Here is an 18,181-nt window from a genome sequence, read left to right on the forward strand (position 1 = left end):
TAAAATGTCCCAGACTCCAGGAAAGCAAGAGACTCCCAGGAGCCAATGCTGATGACTTTAGCTGAAATACCCAATGAACGGGAGATACAACATGTAGAGACCACCTCCAGTAGATAGACACAATTCTAAGTTGTGGTATGGCGACTACCCAAAGTACCTCAAAATTTTTAACCCAGTAATGTTCCTGTCCAAAAGAAAAACAGGGACAAAAAATGCAACAGAGACTGAAGAGTGCCATTCAGAGACTGCTCCACCTAGGGATTCATCTCATCTGCAGACACCAACCCACCACACTATTGCTGATGCCAAAAAGCTCTTGCTTTATTTCAATCTTAAATGCTGGAATTTAATTAACTGCAAGATTTTATATAATTTCTGCCCATAGTATTGGAAAACTATGGACTAGGAAACCAATTAAAGAATAGCACACAAATATTGGTGGTACATGGAAAGACAAATTCACACTACATATCAAGACAGAAATGAATATGTTTGAGAAGCTAGGAGTTTGTGAAAATATGAGTGCAAGGAACAGTTCAACAAATTCCAAACTGAGTTCATGTAAACTGTGTGATTTTGTTCCAGAAGAATCCACTCAGCAATGGCTTTGGGAAGTAACAGAACAACACTGATGTCACTTTCTTGTTTCTGTTATCAAGCTTTCTATAATTAACATGTACTAGAGAATGAGAAAGTAAAGTGCAGGCTGACCTAGATCTCGTGTATTAACAAATATTTATCTGGGATCAAAACCCACTTACCTAATTAACAGATCAGTTCCTACCCAGATTTTTTAATGTAATATATACATTTTCACCCTTCTATTATTTACATAAACTATATACTCAATGCATTTTGCAATTTTTAAAAACCATTACTTTTATTTTTGAGATTATTGTTATATCACTCTGCCCTTCTCTTTCATTCCTTCAAACTCTCCTATATACTTTACTTGCTCTTTCAAATTCGTAGGCTCTTTAAAAATAGCACAGGATAATTATGTTGGAAACACATATTTAACTATGCATGTGCATTTTGTCACATATATTTATAATAGAATAAACATCAAAATAATTTTAAACACAAAAATATATTTCACAGTCAAAACTTGGTTGAGACAACAATTTAAAAAACTAGTTAGCAGCAACAAATGCGTTGATGTAAATTCTGTTAAAGAATGTTCTCAAATCACTGACATCATTATTAAATCATTACAAATACAGATGCATGAAAAGTATAGCAAGCTGTTGTAACCCTGCTGTAATAACTCTGAAGGCGAGCTCTTGCCAACTACCTACATTTATTCTAAAATATAAACTATCAACCTAAAAATATTGAAGCTGGGCAGATTTGTGTTGTCTTAGAGAATGCATGAATGAAATTTTTATAATTTCTGTTTCAAACAAAATAAGTACTTCAAAACATTGTTAGGTGTAGGTAACTGGTGAACAAAACGAACTGGGGGGAATACTCCAAAATAGAAAATATTATCATTTTAATTGGAGCCCTTGAGGTGAGAGAGGCTAAGGAGCTGGTACTAGACCTAGGAACATAAGGGACTGCAGTTCAGGAGAGTGTGGTCATCCCCATTTCATGATCTTCTCTATTAAACCACAGGCAGAAGGAAGATGAAACAATTGAATCTGTGCTGATGGAGGTGAGAAAAGAAGATCAGGAAAGAGAATCGAACATACTTCACAGCATGCTGAAACTGATGTAGGCTGAGGGAAGAGAAGGAAGGAAGGGGGAAGAAAGAATATCCACATATGATGCCTGGGCAGCTGAGGCTGCTCATATTTTACTGTATGCCCCAATTGAAATCATTCACTCAATGTATAGCCCAGAGTTTTTAGAAACACATGAAATCTAGATGAGGAAACTACTGAATAGTGGGTTGGATGAAGAATCAGTTTCTTATATAGCAATGTGTCTTCAATAATAGGTTATCATATAATTTATTGTTTAAACATGTACAGCTTTCAGAGTGAAATGGGGTTCTTTCATAATGAAGAAAATGTTAAAGCCATGAATATCTGGTGGCAAACAAAAAAGTATACAAATTCAAAGGGACATTTCCAGAATCACTATCCTTAGAGCTATACTTCATCCCTAAGAATTTCATAAGAATGAATTTTTATTTATTTTCATTTAAATATCATTAAATATCAAAACTAATGTTTACTAACTATTTTGTAAGATTTGGGATGGAATAAGGGATGGATTTACTATTTCTACATTGAATTAGCATATCTGATGAAGAAGAAAAGTTGAACATGTATGTACATATATACCAGTAAAATTTAAGATATAAGTACAACATTTATCATTCAGAATCAAGCTTGTAGTGATGTTTTGCATTTCTCTCTTCCTAACAGAAAACTTTCCTGTGGGAGAATTACACCCAGAGTTAATAGATTCAAGAATAATCTCTGCCTTCTGAGTTTGTGATTCAGATCAATCCCTTTTTGAAGGAGAACAAATTGGCAATTCCCTGTTGGATTGGACGGGTCTTAACACTATATATGATGGGATTGAGCACTGGTGGCACAAACAGATAGATGCTCGACATGAGTGTGTGAACCACTGGTGATGCATGCTTGGCAACGCGATGCATCACAGACACACCAATCATAGGCACATAATATATGAGCACTGCACAGATGTGTGACACACATGTGTTGAGTGCCTTTTTTCGACCCTCGCCAGATGCAATACCCATCACTGTGTAAAGAATGAGCCCATAAGAGACCACAATGAGCAGTGAGTCCAGCCCAAATGTGGCCAGAACAATGGCCAACCCCAGAATGCTGTTAAGCCTAGTATCTGCGCAAGGCAGTTGGATCAAGTCTGAGTGGAGGCAATAGGAATGGGAGAGAATATTTATATGACAATATGGTAGCTGTTTTAAAAGGATTGGAAGTGGGGCCATGAGTGCAACACTCTTTAGTGTAATACCCAGACCCATGGATATGATCCGAGGCAGAGTTAGAATGGCTGTATAGCGCAGAGGATTATAGATGGCTACAAAGCGGTCGTAACTCATGGCCAACAGGACTCCTGATTCCATGCCAGAGAAAGTATGAATGAAGAACATTTGTGCCAAACAGCCATCAAAGTCAATTCTGTAGGCATCAAACCAAAGAATGCCCATAACAGTGGGCAGTGTGGACACAGAGACTCCCACCTCAGTGATGGCCAGCATGGAGAGGAACAGGTACATTGGCTCATGGAGAGCTGAGTCTTCCTGCACTGCTGCCATGATTAGGCTGTTGCCCACAATTGCAACCATGTACATGATGAAAAAGGGAATAGAGAACCAGCCATGTTGGGCCTCCAGTCCTGGAATTCCAGTCAGGAAAACTGATAGGAGGTCAAGACTTTCATTGTTCTCTGCTCCCATGACACCAACGGTAGAGGTAAGTTTTCACCTGCATTTGAAACAAACTAACGTTAGCTCAAACCCTTTGAGTCCCACTTATTAACATCAACTGTAAAAGATGAAGTAAGGAGGTGAGAAAGCTAGTGGGTGAGGTAACATAGCAGATGTTCTCATCTTTCTCCGTAGTCCCCTGAGTCCCCAATGCTCACATGTTGCATATCAAAGAGTCATTTCAGATTGCTCAATCTCATGAGAAATTGCTGTTTTGTTTGTTCACTTATAAATTGAATGTGTATTATTCTCATACTCAATGTGTATAAGGTAGAGAATATTGTTATTCAGAGCTAATGTTTCTGGTTTTCTAAGGTGGTAAAACTGAATGCCACTGTGATCTAGGGTAGTCATCACAGAGTTGAATTTTCGCTCTATAACTGCAAATCTGTAACTGCAACTGTAAATCTGAGGAGACCAGAACCCCTAGGCAAGCAATCACACCCATGGGTTCTCACTCTGTTCCAGACAAGATACATTGATTAAATTGAGATTCTGACTTTAGAAAGGTGAAGATTAAAATTTTGGGTGAAAATGCAAATGTACAGCCTACCTCTAAATGGAAAGCATAGCGCAGTAAACCTATCAATGATGCAGTGCTGTGAAATGAGGTTTGACCCAAAATCCACGAACTGAATAAAGATGTAGATAAACAGCTCAATTGGCCATCAAGGGACTACTCAAAGCTTTTACTAAATTTAGAACTATGTGATGTGGCTTGATTTAATGTAACATAATGAATGGAGGACAATATAGTAAATCAGATATATAATGAAAGAAATGAGAATAGTAGATGAAATAACACATGTAATTTATACACAAGCTGAGTAAATCCCAGTCATGTATTTAGTCATTCACAAGAGAATAGATGTATACAGCACAGCTTCTGTGTGAATCCTCATGATTACCCATAATTGACATAAAATTGTCAATATATTCGAAAAATTTTAGAATTTCTCTCCTGGACAGATGAGCAGTTAGAGCCACGTAGAGCCAGCTAAGGGAATGTGAAGAGCAATGACCATGCAGAAAAGAGCTAGACCCGTGGATCCCGGCCCGCAGCAGCTCTCTGCTCCCAGACCCCGTGAGAGAGAGACCCAACCGCCTGGTCAGGTTGGCACTCCTGAGGCTGCAGAGCGGAAGAGACCACCAACACTGCTCACCCCTGCCCACATCCCTGGCCCAAGAGGAAACTGTATAAGGCCTCTGGGCTCCCATGGGGGAGGGCCCAGGAGCGGCAGGACCCCTGCCTGAGACACCGCCAGAACCTGAAGGAAACAAACCGGATAAACAGTTCTCTGCACCCAAATCCCGTGGGAGGGAGAGCTAAACCTTCAGAGAGGCAGACAACCCTGGGAAACCAGAAGAGACTGCTCTCTGCACACACATCTCGGACGCCAGAGGAAAAGCCAAAGACCATCTGGAACCCTGGTGCACTGAAGCTCCCGGAAGGGGCGGCACAGGTCTTCCTGGTTGCTGCCGCTGCAGAGACCCCGTGGGCAGCACCCCACGAGCGAACTTGAGCCTCGAGACCACAGGTAAGACCAAATTTCCTGCTACAAGAAAGCTGCCTGGTGAACTCAAGACACAGGCCCACAGGAACAGCTGAAGACCTGTAGAGAGGAAAAACTACACGCCCGAAAGCAGAACACTCTGTCCCCATAACTGACTGAAAGAGAGGAAAACAGGTCTACAGCACTCCTGACACACAGGCCTATAGGACAGTCTAGCCACTGTCAGAAATAGCAGAACAAAGTAACACTAGAGATAATCTGATGGCGAGAGGCAAGCGCAGGAACCCAAGCAACAGAAACCAAGACTACATGGCACCATCGGAGCCCAATTCTCCCATCAAAACAAACATGGAATATCCAAACATACCAGAAAAGCAAGATATAGTTGCAAAATCATTTTTGATCATGATGCTGGAGGACTTCAAGAAAGACGTGAAGAACTTCCTTAGAGAACAAGTAGAAGCCTACAGAGAGGAATCGCAAAAATGCCTGAAAGAATTCCAGGAAAACATAAATAAACAAGTAGAAGCCCATAGAGAGGAGACACAAAAATCCCTAAAAGAATTCCAGGAAAACATAAATAAACAAGTAGAAGCCCATAGAGAGGAGACACAAAAATCCCTGAAAGAATTCCAGGAAAACACAATCAAACAGTTGAAGGAATTAAAAATGGAAATAGAAGCAATCAAGAAAGAACACATGGAAACAACCCTGGATATAGAAAACCAAAAGAAGAGACAAGGAGCTGTAGATACAAGCTTCACCAACAGAATACAAGAGATGGAAGAGAGAATCTCAGGAGCAGAAGATTCCATAGAAATCATTGACTCAACTGTCAAAGATAATGTAAAGCGGAAAAAGCTACTGGTCCAAAACATACAGGAAATCCAGGACTCAATGAGAAGATCAAACCTAAGGATAATAGGTATAGAAGAGAGTGAAGACTCCCAGCTCAAAGGACCAGTAAATATCTTCAACAAAATCATAGAAGAAAACTTCCCTAACCTAAAAAAAGAGATACCCATAGACATACAAGAAGCCTACAGAACTCCAAATAGATTGGACCAGAAAAGAAACACCTCCCGTCACATAATTGTCAAAACACCAAACGCACAAAATAAAGAAAGAATATTAAAAGCAGTAAGGGAAAAAGGTCAAGTAACATATAAAGGCAGAGCTATCAGAATCACACCAGACTTCTTGCCAGAAACTATGAAGGCCAGAAGATCCTGGACTGATGTCATACAGACCCTAAGAGAACACAAATGCCAGCCCAGGTTACTGTATCCAGCAAAACTCTCAATTAACATTGATGGAGAAACCAAGATATTCCATGACAAAACCAAATTTACACAATATCTTTCTACAAATCCAGCACTACAAAGGATAATAAATGGTAAAGCCCAACATAAGGAGGAAAGCTATACCCTAGAAGAAGCAAGAAACTAATCATCTTGGCAACAAAACAAAGAGAATGAAAGCACACAAACATAACCTTACATCCAAATATGAATATAACGGGAAGCAATAATCACTATTCCTTAATATCTCTCAATACCAATGGGCTCAACTCCCCAATAAAAAGACATAGATTAACAAACTGGATACGCAACGAGGACCCTGCATTCTGCTGCCTACAGGAAACACACCTCAGAGACAAAGACAGACACTACCTCAGAGTGAAAGGCTGGAAAACAACTTTCCAAGCAAATGGTCAGAAGAAGCAAGCTGGAGTAGCCATTCTAATATCAAATAAAATCAATTTTCAACTAAAATTCATCAAAAAAGATAAGGAAGTACACTTCATATTCATCAAAGGAAAAAATCACCAAGATGAACTCTCAATCCTAAATATCTATGCCCCAAATACAAGGGCACCTACATACGTAAAAGAAACCTTACTAAAGCTCAAAACACACATTGCACCTCACACAATAATAGTGGGAGATTTCAACACCCCACTCTCATCAATGGACAGATCATGGAAACAGAAATTAAACAGTGATGTCGACAGACTAAGAGAAGTCATGAGCCAAATGGACTTAACGGATATTTATAGAACATTCTATCCTAAAGCAAAAGGATATACCTTCTTCTCAGCTCCTCATGGTACTTTCTCCAAAATTGACCATATAATTGGTCAAAAAACGGGCCTCAACAGGTACAGAAAGATAGAAATAATCCCATGCGTGCTATCGGACCACCACGGCCTAAAACTGGTCTTCAATAACAATAAGGGAAGAATGCCCACATATACGTGGAAATTGAACAATGCTCTACTCAATGATAACCTGGTCAAGGAAGAAATAAAGAAAGAAATTAAAAACTTTTTAGAATTTAATGAAAATGAAGGTACAACATGCCCAAACTTATGGGACACAATGAAAGCTGTGCTAAGAGGAAAACTCATAGCACTGAGTGCCTGCAGAAAGAAACAGGAAAGAGCATATGTCAGCAGCTTGACAGCACACCTAAAAGCTCTAGAACAAAAAGAAGCAAATACACCCAGGAGGAGTAGAAGGCAGGAAATAATCAAACTCAGAGCTGAAATCAACCAAGTAGAAACAAAAAGGACCATAGAAAGAATCAACAGAACCAAAAGTTGGTTCTTTGAGAAAATCAACAAGATAGATAAACCCTTAGCCAGACTAACGAGAGGACACAGAGAGTGCGTCCAAATTAACAAAATCAGAAATGAAAAGGGAGACATAACTACAGATTCAGAGGAAATTCAAAAAATCATCAGATCTTACTATAAAAACCTATATTCAACAAAACTTGAAAATCATCAGGAAATGGACAATTTCCTAGACAGATACCACGTATCGAAGTTAAATCAGGAACAGATAAACCAGTTAAACAACCCCATAACTCCTAAGGAAATAGAAGTAGTCATTAAAGGTCTCCCAACCAAAAAGAGCACAGGTCCAGACGGGTTTAGTGCAGAATTCTATCAAACATTCATAGAAGACCTCATACCAATATTATCCAAACTATTCCACAAAATTGAAACAGATGTATCACTACCGAATTCCTTCTACGAAGCCATAATTACTCTTATACCTAAACCACACAAAGACACAACAAAGAAAGAGAACTTCAGACCAATTTCCCTTATGAATATCGACGCAAAAATACTCAATAAAATTCTGGCAAACCGAATTCAAGAGCACATCAAAACAATCATCCACCATGATCAAGTAGGCTTCATCCCAGGCATGCAGGGATGGTTTAATATACGGAAAACCATCAACGTGATCCATTATATAAACAAACTGAAAGAACAGAACCACATGATCATTTCATTAGATGCTGAGAAAGCATTTGACAAAATTCAACACCCCTTCATGATAAAAGTCCTGGAAAGAATAGGAATTCAAGGCCCATACCTAAACATAGTAAAAGCCATATACAGCAAACCAGTTGCAAACATTAAACTAAATGGAGAGAAACTTGAAGCAATCCCACTAAAATCAGGGACTAGACAAGGCTGCCCACTCTCTCCCTACTTATTCAATATAGTTCTTGAAGTTCTAGCCAGAGCAATCAGACAACAAAAGGAGATCAAGGGGATACAGATCGGAAAAGAAGAGGTCAAAATATCACTATTTGCAGATGACATGATAGTATATTTAAGTGATCTCAAAAGTTCCACCAGTGAACTACTAAAGCTGATAAACAACTTCAGCAAAGTGGCTGGGTATAAAATTACCTCAAATAAATCAGTTGCCTTCCTCTATACAAAAGAGAAACAAGCCGAGAGAGAAATTAGGGAAACGACACCCTTCATAATAGACCCAAATAATATAAAGTACCTCGGTGTGACTTTAACCAAGCAAGTAAAAGATCTGTACAATAAGAACTTCAAGACACTGAGGAAAGAAATTGAAGAAGACCTCAGAAGATGGAAAGATCTCCCATGCTCATGGATTGGCAGGATTAATATAATAAAAATGGCCATTTTACCAAAAGCAATCTACAGATTCAATGCAATCCCCATCAAAATACCAATCCATTTCTTCAAAGAGTTAGACAGAACAATTTGCAAATTCATCTGGAATAACAAAAAACCCAGGATAGCTAAAGCTATCCTCAACAATAAAAGGACTTCAGGGGGAATCACTATCCCTGAACTCAAGCAGTATTACAGAGCAATAGTGATAAAAACTGCATGGTATTGGTACAGAGACAGACAGATAGACCAATGGAATAGAATTGAAGACCCAGAAATGAACCCACACACCTATGGTCACTTGATTTTTGACAAAGGAGCCAAAACCATCCAATGGAAAAAAGATAGCATTTTCAGCAAATGGTGCTGGTTCAACTGGAGGGCATCATGTAGAAGAATGCAGATCGATCCATGCTTATCACCCTGTACAAAGCTTAAGTCCAAGTGGATCAAGGACCTCCACATCAAACCAGACACACTCAAAGTAATAGAAGAAAAACTAGGGAAGCATCTGGAACACATGGGCACTGGAAAAAACTTCCTGAACAAAACACCAATGGCTTATGCTCTAAGATCAAGAATCGACAAATGGGATCTCATAAAACTGCAAAGCTTCTGTAAGGCAAAGGACACTGTGGTTAGGACAAAACGGCAACCAACAGATTGGGAAAAGATCTTTACCAATCCTACAACAGATAGAGGCCTTATATCCAAAATATACAAAGAACTCAAGAAGTTAGACCGCAGGGAAACAAATAACCCTATTAAAAAATGGGGTTCAGAGCTAAACAAAGAATTCACAGCTGAGGAATGCCGAATGGCTGAGAAACACCTAAAGAAATGTTCAACATCTTTAGTCATAAGGGAAATGCAAATCAAAACAACCCTGAGATTTCACCTCACACTGGGGAGAATGGCTAAGATCAAAAAACTCAGGTGACAGCAGATGCTGGCGAGGATGTGGAGAAAGAGGAACACTCCTCCATTGTTGGTGGGACTGCAGACTGGCACAGCCATTCTGGAAATCAGTCTGGAGGTTCCTCAGAAAATTGGACATTGAACTGCCTGAGGATCCAGCTATACCTCTCTTGGGCATATACCCACAAGATGCCCCAACATATAAAAAAGACACGTGCTCCACTATGTTCATCGCAGCCTTATTTATAATAACCAGAACCTGGAAAAAACCCAGATGCCCTTCAACAGAGGAATGGATACAGAAAATGTGGTACATCTACACAATGGAATATTACTCAGCTATCAAAAACAATGAGTTTATGAAATTCGTAGGCAAATGGTTGGAACTGGAAAATATCATCCTGAGTGAGCTAACCCAATAACAGAAAGACATACATGGTATGCACTCATTGACAAGTGGCTATTAGCCCAAATGCTTGAATTACCCTAGATCCCTGGAACAAACGAAACTCAAGACGGATGATCAAAATGTGAATGCTTCACTCCTTCTTTAAATGAGGAAAAAGAATACCCTTGGCAGGGAAGGGAGAGGCAAAGATTAAAACAGAGACTAAAGGAACACCCATTCAGAGCCTGCCCCACATGTGGCCCATACATATACAGCCACCCAATTAGACAAGATGGATGAAGCAAAGAAGTGCAGACCGACAGGAGCCGGATGTAGATTTCTCCTGAGAGACACAGCCAGAATACAGCAAACACAGAGGCGTATGCCAGCAGCAAACCACTGAACTGAGAATAGGTCCCCCGTTGAAGGAATCAGAGAAAGAACTGGAAGAGCTTGAAGGGGCTCGAGACCCCAAAAGTACAACAATGTCAAGCAACCAGAGCTTCCAGGGACTAAGCCACTACCTAAAGACTATACATGGACTGACCCTGGACTCTGACCCCATAGGTAGCAATGAATATCCTAGTAAGAGCACCAGTGGAAGGGGAAGCCCTGGGTCCTGCTAAGACTGAACCCCCAGTGAACTAGACTATGGGGGGAGGGCGGCAATGGGGGGAGGGTTGGGAGGGGAACACCCATAAGGAAGGGGAGGAGGGAGGGGGATGTTTGCCCGGAAACCGGGAAAGGGAATAACACTTGAAATGTATATAAGAAATACTCAAGTTAATAAAAAAAAATTAAAAAAAAGAAAAAAGAAAAAAGAAAAGAGCTAGGCAACAGGAAGTCTGGCCAGAGCACCAGCTTTCCCAGTGTTTGCAGTCTTCCTGCAGAGCTCTGGTGAAATCACACACAACTCATCTTGCGTTTTTTCTAAAAAAACAAACAGCTCTCCTGACATCTTTATGCCTCTTATTCATAAGTCCTCTTGTTTCTATTTACACATTACATTCTCAACCTTTATTACATATTAATATTGAAGAATCTTCATGGTTCAGCTAACATCCCATGCCAACTGAATTATATACAGGATATAATTACCTTCATTTCCTGGGGTGAATGTAGCAGGTGCCTCATTCTTACCCCATGCAATGGCAATCTTTTACACTGCAATGATTCTTGCAAGCAACCCTCAAATCACCATCCTTTCCCTTGCATTTCAGTAAGCTTTCATTCTGGATTGCAACGCCGCACTCCCCTGTTTTTCATCATCTGCTGGCCTCACTCTTCAGTATCTGCCTGGCCCTTTAAGGACACTCAAATATGCTCATGACGCTCAAGATCTCACCCACAAATGTAGCCTAGAGAAGCCATTAGTTTTATACCTTCTTGAAATCCAGTTAGACCAGTTTATCTAATGGAAGCCTGAAGTCAATAATTGAAAAAATAAGTTCTCAGTCTAAGAAAATGCAATAATTGATCATCCTTTATATTTTCTTCTCTTTGTTATGTGTTATTTTGTATCTGCTTAACTTACAATAGTTGCACTTATATGTTTTATTGGTAATCTCCCTATGACATCTTGCTACCAAACTGTCATCCACAGTCTACTTAATTACACTCAGTACCCTAAAAACACTGTACCCTAAAAACACTAACTTCATCCCATCTTATTGTCTTATAGAGAAATTTCTTCTTCTAGGTTAGAAGATCCATAAAAACATTAATCTTAATCTATGACTATATATTTTCCTGTGTCTTTATTTAATATCTATATCTTCTACTAGACTGGAACTCCAACAGGAAAAAGGGAGAATGTTCATTTTGTCCAATAAATCCTAAAAATTGTCTAAGATAAATTCATGGTAGATTTGTGTAAAAATGCTGGATGAATAAGTAATTGAAGATTTAAGCATCAACTAAGAGTTCCAGTGTGGAGCTTTATAATTCCTTCTTTATATTGCTCATAGTAAATGACTTTGTCTACGTCTCTAAGTTTCTGACTTTTAACACTCAGGTTTTCTTGTCAAGATTCCCACTGGTCAATAAATTTAACACAAATCAATAACGTGGTACACAGTTTGAACAGTGACAGGTTTTCATAACACTTCGTTAGCATAAATAAAAAGTTATCAATACTAACCTTTATGATATTTTATAGGACACGATATTCTGTTTACCAGTGACATTCTTGCTTCAGCAGCAGGCTATTGTATGTATAACATACTGGGACAATTACTGTTTATAATGTTTTACTCAGCAATATGCTTCACATCCTTGAAAACAAGTATTCGCTTCCATTTAAAGCCTGTATTCTCGAGTTCACATATTGTCCACGTAGACTCTCCTTTAAAGTTACCTTCTTAATACTTACAGATTCCTGCATCATTCTTAGGACAGTCTACAGTTCAGAACTGTGGCATTCTGCAATTGATTGTTTTTATTTTCTGTAAAATATTCAAGTGCTGTTGATTTCCACATAGGGAATATTCCCAAAACATTATTCAGCTTTCTTATTCTGAGAATCCCATTCTTTCCCATAATTGGTATCCAGTTTTCTTTAGGAAACCTTACCATGGTCTCATTGGGAGCTGAGAGGCAATGCTGGGCTGGCTACAAGGTTTATACTCAGGAGGTGTATAATTGCCAGATTCTTCCTTTGCTTTGGCTTTTGTTTTGTTTGTTTGTTTGTTTTTTATCATTTGTATTTTAAAGTGTCGTGGTATCTGACTAGATGTTAAAACCTGTGAATGTGTCTTCCATGAGAGTGTTTGAAAAAGCTAATGAAATTCAATAAAAAAGTTGACTTCATAACCAGTCACAGTGGTGTGTGCCTTTAATCCCAGCATTTCGCAGGGAGGCAAAGGCAAGCTGATCTCTGAGTTCCCAGCTAGTCTGCTGTACATTGCAAGTTCCCGGGACAACTATGTAGAGACACCCTTTCTCAAACAAAACAAAACAAAATAAACAAATAGACCTCATAACCCACCCCTAATAAAATGATTGACACACATTGCATTTGTACTTCTGTCCTCCCCGTTGGAGTCTGAGCTCTTTGAGGTCATGCTTCTGCCTGACCAAGCACCTCCACTGTACTTCCTGTGACTGGGATTCCAAAGCATACTTTTGGAAAACTAAAAAGTGTACTTTTGGACAGAACTTCTGATGTGATGCTCAGTCAAAACTGGAAGTCCTGGGTTCCACATTCCAGACAGTCATCAAAATGACAAAGGTCATAAGGAGAGCTTTGGAGAATGGAGGGGACCTCAGTAGAAAAGAGTAGGTTCAAGGATGAGGGGAGAAGAGTGAAAGGCGGGATAACAGGAAGGTTGTTTGAAGTTCATGTAAGGAATGGTTTCCCCAGAGTTAAAGCTACATTGCTTAAGGGCAGTGGAGATACTCAAAGGCAGATAAGCACACACAGAGGGAGTGAGGAGGAGTGCTGGCAGCTCCTGCTAAACTGGGGTTAAAATTCCTTCCAGCTGTCTGCCAGACCTCAGGCCTGAGGTTGCAGGCAAAAAAAAAAAATCTCACCCATTCTGTGACAGAATTTCCTGGCTGTGGATTAGTGTGAGACATGACAGACCCCTGTTGTTGTTGTTGTTGTTGTTGTTGTTGTTGTTGTTGTTGTTGTTCTTGTTCTTGTTGTTCTTGTTGTTCTTGTTCTTGTTCTTGTTCTTGTTGTTCTTGTTCTTGTTCTTGTTGTTCTTGTTGTTGTTCTACTACCACCACCATCACACCATTTGTATTACTAAGACCACCTCTCCTAATCCCAACTGAAAGCAACTGGGAAAATATAGGGCATTTGAATCCATATTACTCTTTCTAAAGAAAACCTACATAACAATGAGATTTGTTGACTTGTTTATTGTCCTACAACTCTCTATCATGGACAAAATAAATTGTGGCATCTATTCATATACATAAGGCATTAACAGAAATTTAAAAATACAGGACAGCAATCACAGAACCAGAGAAGCTAATAGAATGGTGGTTAAAAACACATTTCTTGTACACATATCAAGAAATCAAAGGGTCAACATCACCTGAGAGGGCTATGTGAAGGAATCCTTAGGTTTACAAATGGCCAAAGTTCACAGTGGTTCCACGGTGGCCTCAGGAAGCCACTAGTCAAAAAGCAAAGATGGACTTTATATATCTAAACAAGAGCTTCCCAGAGACCCAGGTCTTTGGGGTTCTGTTTTGTCCCAGGGAGATACTGAGGTGTGCTGGAAAGTGAAGAGAGTGAGATCTCACCTTAGGGATATTAATCAAGAACTTAAAAAAAACATTTTCCTTGGAGAGGTATTACCCTATCTCCCCAGAGATCTATAGAATTTCAACTCCTTCCACATGATGAAGATGGAGAAATAAAGCGTCTAAGCTCACTCCCTGTAACACCCCTGCCCCGTCTGCACAAAAGCCAGCTCAAAAGGAAAACTGGGCCTGGAATCCAGTGGCATGATCTCTGAGTAGTGAGCTTTAAACAGTTTCAGTTTCCAGGTAGAACATAAGGCTTATGAACCTGGAGTCCAGAGCCAACCTCAGGATTTAAGCAATAGAGAATATGATCGTGGCTACATTCACCTATCCCTTCTCTTCCGATTAATTCCCTACTCAGCTCTGCCATCTCCCATTGAACCCTCACCAACTTCCCCAAGTTCAGGGTCATTTCACAACAATGAGGGAACATGAAATTCAAACTTACAGAAATATTGGTAGAGTCTTACCCGTGTACTCTTATTATATCGTGATAGTAATAAATTAACTTTCTTTATTCTTGGAGCTTGTTTTTCATAGAATAAGTAGTTATCTTTAAGAGACAGATAGATACTCAAGTGAGAATAAAAGGGTTTTTTTGAGTTCAGTTGAATAAACCCTGAGGCAGGTCTCAAGTTCCCAACCTCTAGCATGTTTTCCCCCACAGTTTCTGTTCTTCTTATTAAATATTTCACTTTACCTCTGCTTAATTTTGATTTCTGATAGAATGAAGCCTTGTTAAGGAAAGAATGGAAGGAAGGCGACCTCCTCTGTCTGTCAAGTGCTGTATAAGAGCAAGAGAGGAAAATGGAGTTTAGCAAAGAGATTTCTCCTTTGAAGCTCTGAAATATTGGAAAAACAGGTGGAAAAAACCGTCTGCTTCTGGTGTTGTTACACTAATTAAGTGTACTGGAATAATGAGTTTGAATCCTGGATGTATAATTCAAGAAAACTTAGACCAAAAAAATGTAAGTTTACAGAATCATTGGGAAAAAAGTTTCATATCAGACATGAGCCTGGCAGGGAGAAGCATGGATTTCAAAATCCACAGGGTATTGTGACTTTACCATGTCCCTAATGACCTTTGGCTTTTGTCCTTTCAGAAGATGCTATAGTTATCTCCATCAAATGAGTAGAAACATAAAAAAAATCTCAAATATTTATTCATTTAGGTAGTGATAATACGATAATATCAGTGCAATATATACATAACATGGCACAATACATAACATCATTAGAAGTCTTGACACAAAATGGTTCTGGTAAATGGCAATCCATGGGGAGATCCTTGCACATCCATGCTTATTGCAGCACTGGTCACAAGAGCCAAGATGTAGAACTTGCTTAGATGCCCATCAGCAGATGAATGGATAAAGAAAGTATGAACTTCCATACTTTCGTGTGATGGCATTTTAATCAGAGAGAAAGAGAGTGAAATTGTGTCACTTTCAGGAAAATGGGCTGAACTGGACTGGAGTCCAGCTTATAAAGCAAAATAATTTTGCTTTATGTGTTTTCTCATATAAAGAATCTAGACTTAAGTGTGAATTGAAATGAAATGCACAGATAATATGAAAATAAAAAGGCGATTTTGAGAGGAGAAAGAATTTTGAAGGGACGTAGAGAAGGGGATAAATATTTGGTCTCTTGTGCATCTGTACGTATGTGTGAGAGTGCATATATGCACTGTATAAGCATATAAGGGTATGCATGCACTTGTGTGCTCACACATATGTGTGTGTACACATGTGCACATGTTTGTGAATAATATGAAAGCAAAGGGGGGCCAATTAGAGGAAGAAGGAAACAAATAGAAAGGAGGAGGTGAGACAAGGGAAGGTCATGCAGTAGTGAATACATACCAAATAAAATCTATATAAAAATGTCATAAACTATGTTATGTGCTCACCACAAAGTAGTACAGATTCAGAGAAAACTATTGTTTTATCCACATGTAATTCAAACACACATGTGTACATTACATTAAGACAAAAGGACTATTAAGGAAGTGTAGGGAACTAGCAGAGGGGAAATGGAAACCAGGAGAAAGAAATGGGGGGAAGATGGTCAAAGCACTTAATACACTTGAATGAAAATAACATTACAAGCACATCAGTAAAACAAACATACACCCATAAAATTGTTTTAAAATTTTAGCATTTGTGAAGAAATCATGAAGTTCCCCCAAGATGAAATTTTAAATGGGGAGATAAATATACCCCTTTAAGACTAAGTAAAAATGCCTTAGAGCAGAGTAAATGATTTCACAGGGCTTCCTAGTCAGGGCACTTGCACACATGGAATTCTCATTGACATACTCTGATCCCTCCTCTAGTTGCAAAAGCTAGCTTGCTTTTCTCTTTAATTCTGTCTGCTTATTTGAAAGCCCCATCTAAAAATGTGTCAGGTAGGTTAGAGAACAAAGGTCAAGACTGTGAAGAAAGGGAGGCACATCACGGGGCAGCCGGTGTGAAGTCCCTGGAGGATGCTTCTCAGACTCTCATCTGAAGCTAAAACGACTTTTAACCTCCACCACCTCATGAGGATTGGATTGCAAACCGTCTTTGCTCTCTTCACCACAGATAGCACACGCCTGAGATGAACTGTTCCTTCCCACTTTAGAAAAACCGTCCACTAGATTTGAATAGGCCATGTTCCCAATGCTTCTCAAGAGGAAGCCTCCTCATTCCTCATTGAACAAAGGAAATTATCCCTTTGCCCACACATTCTAGGGTACTGGTCTAAGTTAACTGTATCAGAATAAGTGAGGAAACTTACTCAAACCCAAACTGCTGTGTCCACTCTCCAAAAACTGTTTCATGGAGTCAGAGAAGAGTCCCTGGAGTGCATGGGCCACAAACTCCCAGGTGTGGCTCATGAGGCTGATGCGAGAATCACACGCAAAAACTGTGTTTCCAAACGCTTAGTGTTAGTGTCTCATCACTCTTATCTTACACACAACTTAGCGCCTGGAAAGTTTTCAGATACTCACTGAGCTTCCTAAGCTATAGTCATGAGCATCTTACTTAATTCAGTTCTCATTGGGTAAGGGGAATGTGGAGCCAAAGATGAAAAGCCAACAGGTGTGACTGTGTTGTTTATTAAACCACAACTGGAGAGTTGAAGCTACAAACTTTCCTGGGTAAATATTTTATCTCAGGCATTTTTTTTTTCTGGCAAGACCTTAGTGGTCCCTTCATCTTTCCATCCCGAAGGGAACACTCTACCTAACTTCTGTCAGCTTTCACAAGGTAGTCCCTAGCCACCCCATATAGCCTGCCTTTATTTCTACAAATATATCAACACCAAACCTCTATAGAATTTTTCTGTATTTAAATTTTCCATCTCACTCTTTGTGATTTTAGAATCCCCTGTGTTCAAGCCAGTTTGCCCTGCAGGGCTTTGTTATTCCTGAAAAAAAATAACCAACACTCTTCAGGGCATCAGTTGCTGCTTCTACATCTTTTGATATTTATATCTGTTCATTTAACCATGTGTTTGGTCACCATTATAACATTCTCAGAAGATAGCAGAAGGACTCTCACAGTCAGTGGCAAATAACTAAGTTCATCATTGTATAAATTAGATTATTCTTTTATTGATTTCAAATTCACAGCTACTGAAGCTTGAGGTCTTTACTTTGTTTTAACAAAATTCTTAAATTTAGCAGGCAAGTTTGAGTCCCTCCTCTAACAGAACTCTCTTGGGGTCTGCAACATTTC

At 39.3% G+C, this 18,181-nt stretch overlaps 1 protein-coding gene across 1 annotated transcript; it reads right to left on the reverse strand.

Moving 5' to 3' along the window:
• Positions 1-2,449: 2,449 nt before the first annotated feature.
• Positions 2,450-3,400, reverse strand: Or51k1 (olfactory receptor family 51 subfamily K member 1). The gene has a single exon (NM_001001274.1). The coding sequence runs from the start codon at positions 3,398-3,400 to the stop codon at positions 2,450-2,452; it is 951 nt and encodes a 316-aa protein (NP_001001274.1).
• Positions 3,401-18,181: the final 14,781 nt, after the last annotated feature.

The sequence above is a fragment of the Rattus norvegicus genome, chromosome 1 (genome assembly GCF_036323735.1).
Source record: "Rattus norvegicus strain BN/NHsdMcwi chromosome 1, GRCr8, whole genome shotgun sequence".
NCBI classification, from domain to species: Eukaryota; Metazoa; Chordata; class Mammalia; order Rodentia; family Muridae; genus Rattus; species Rattus norvegicus.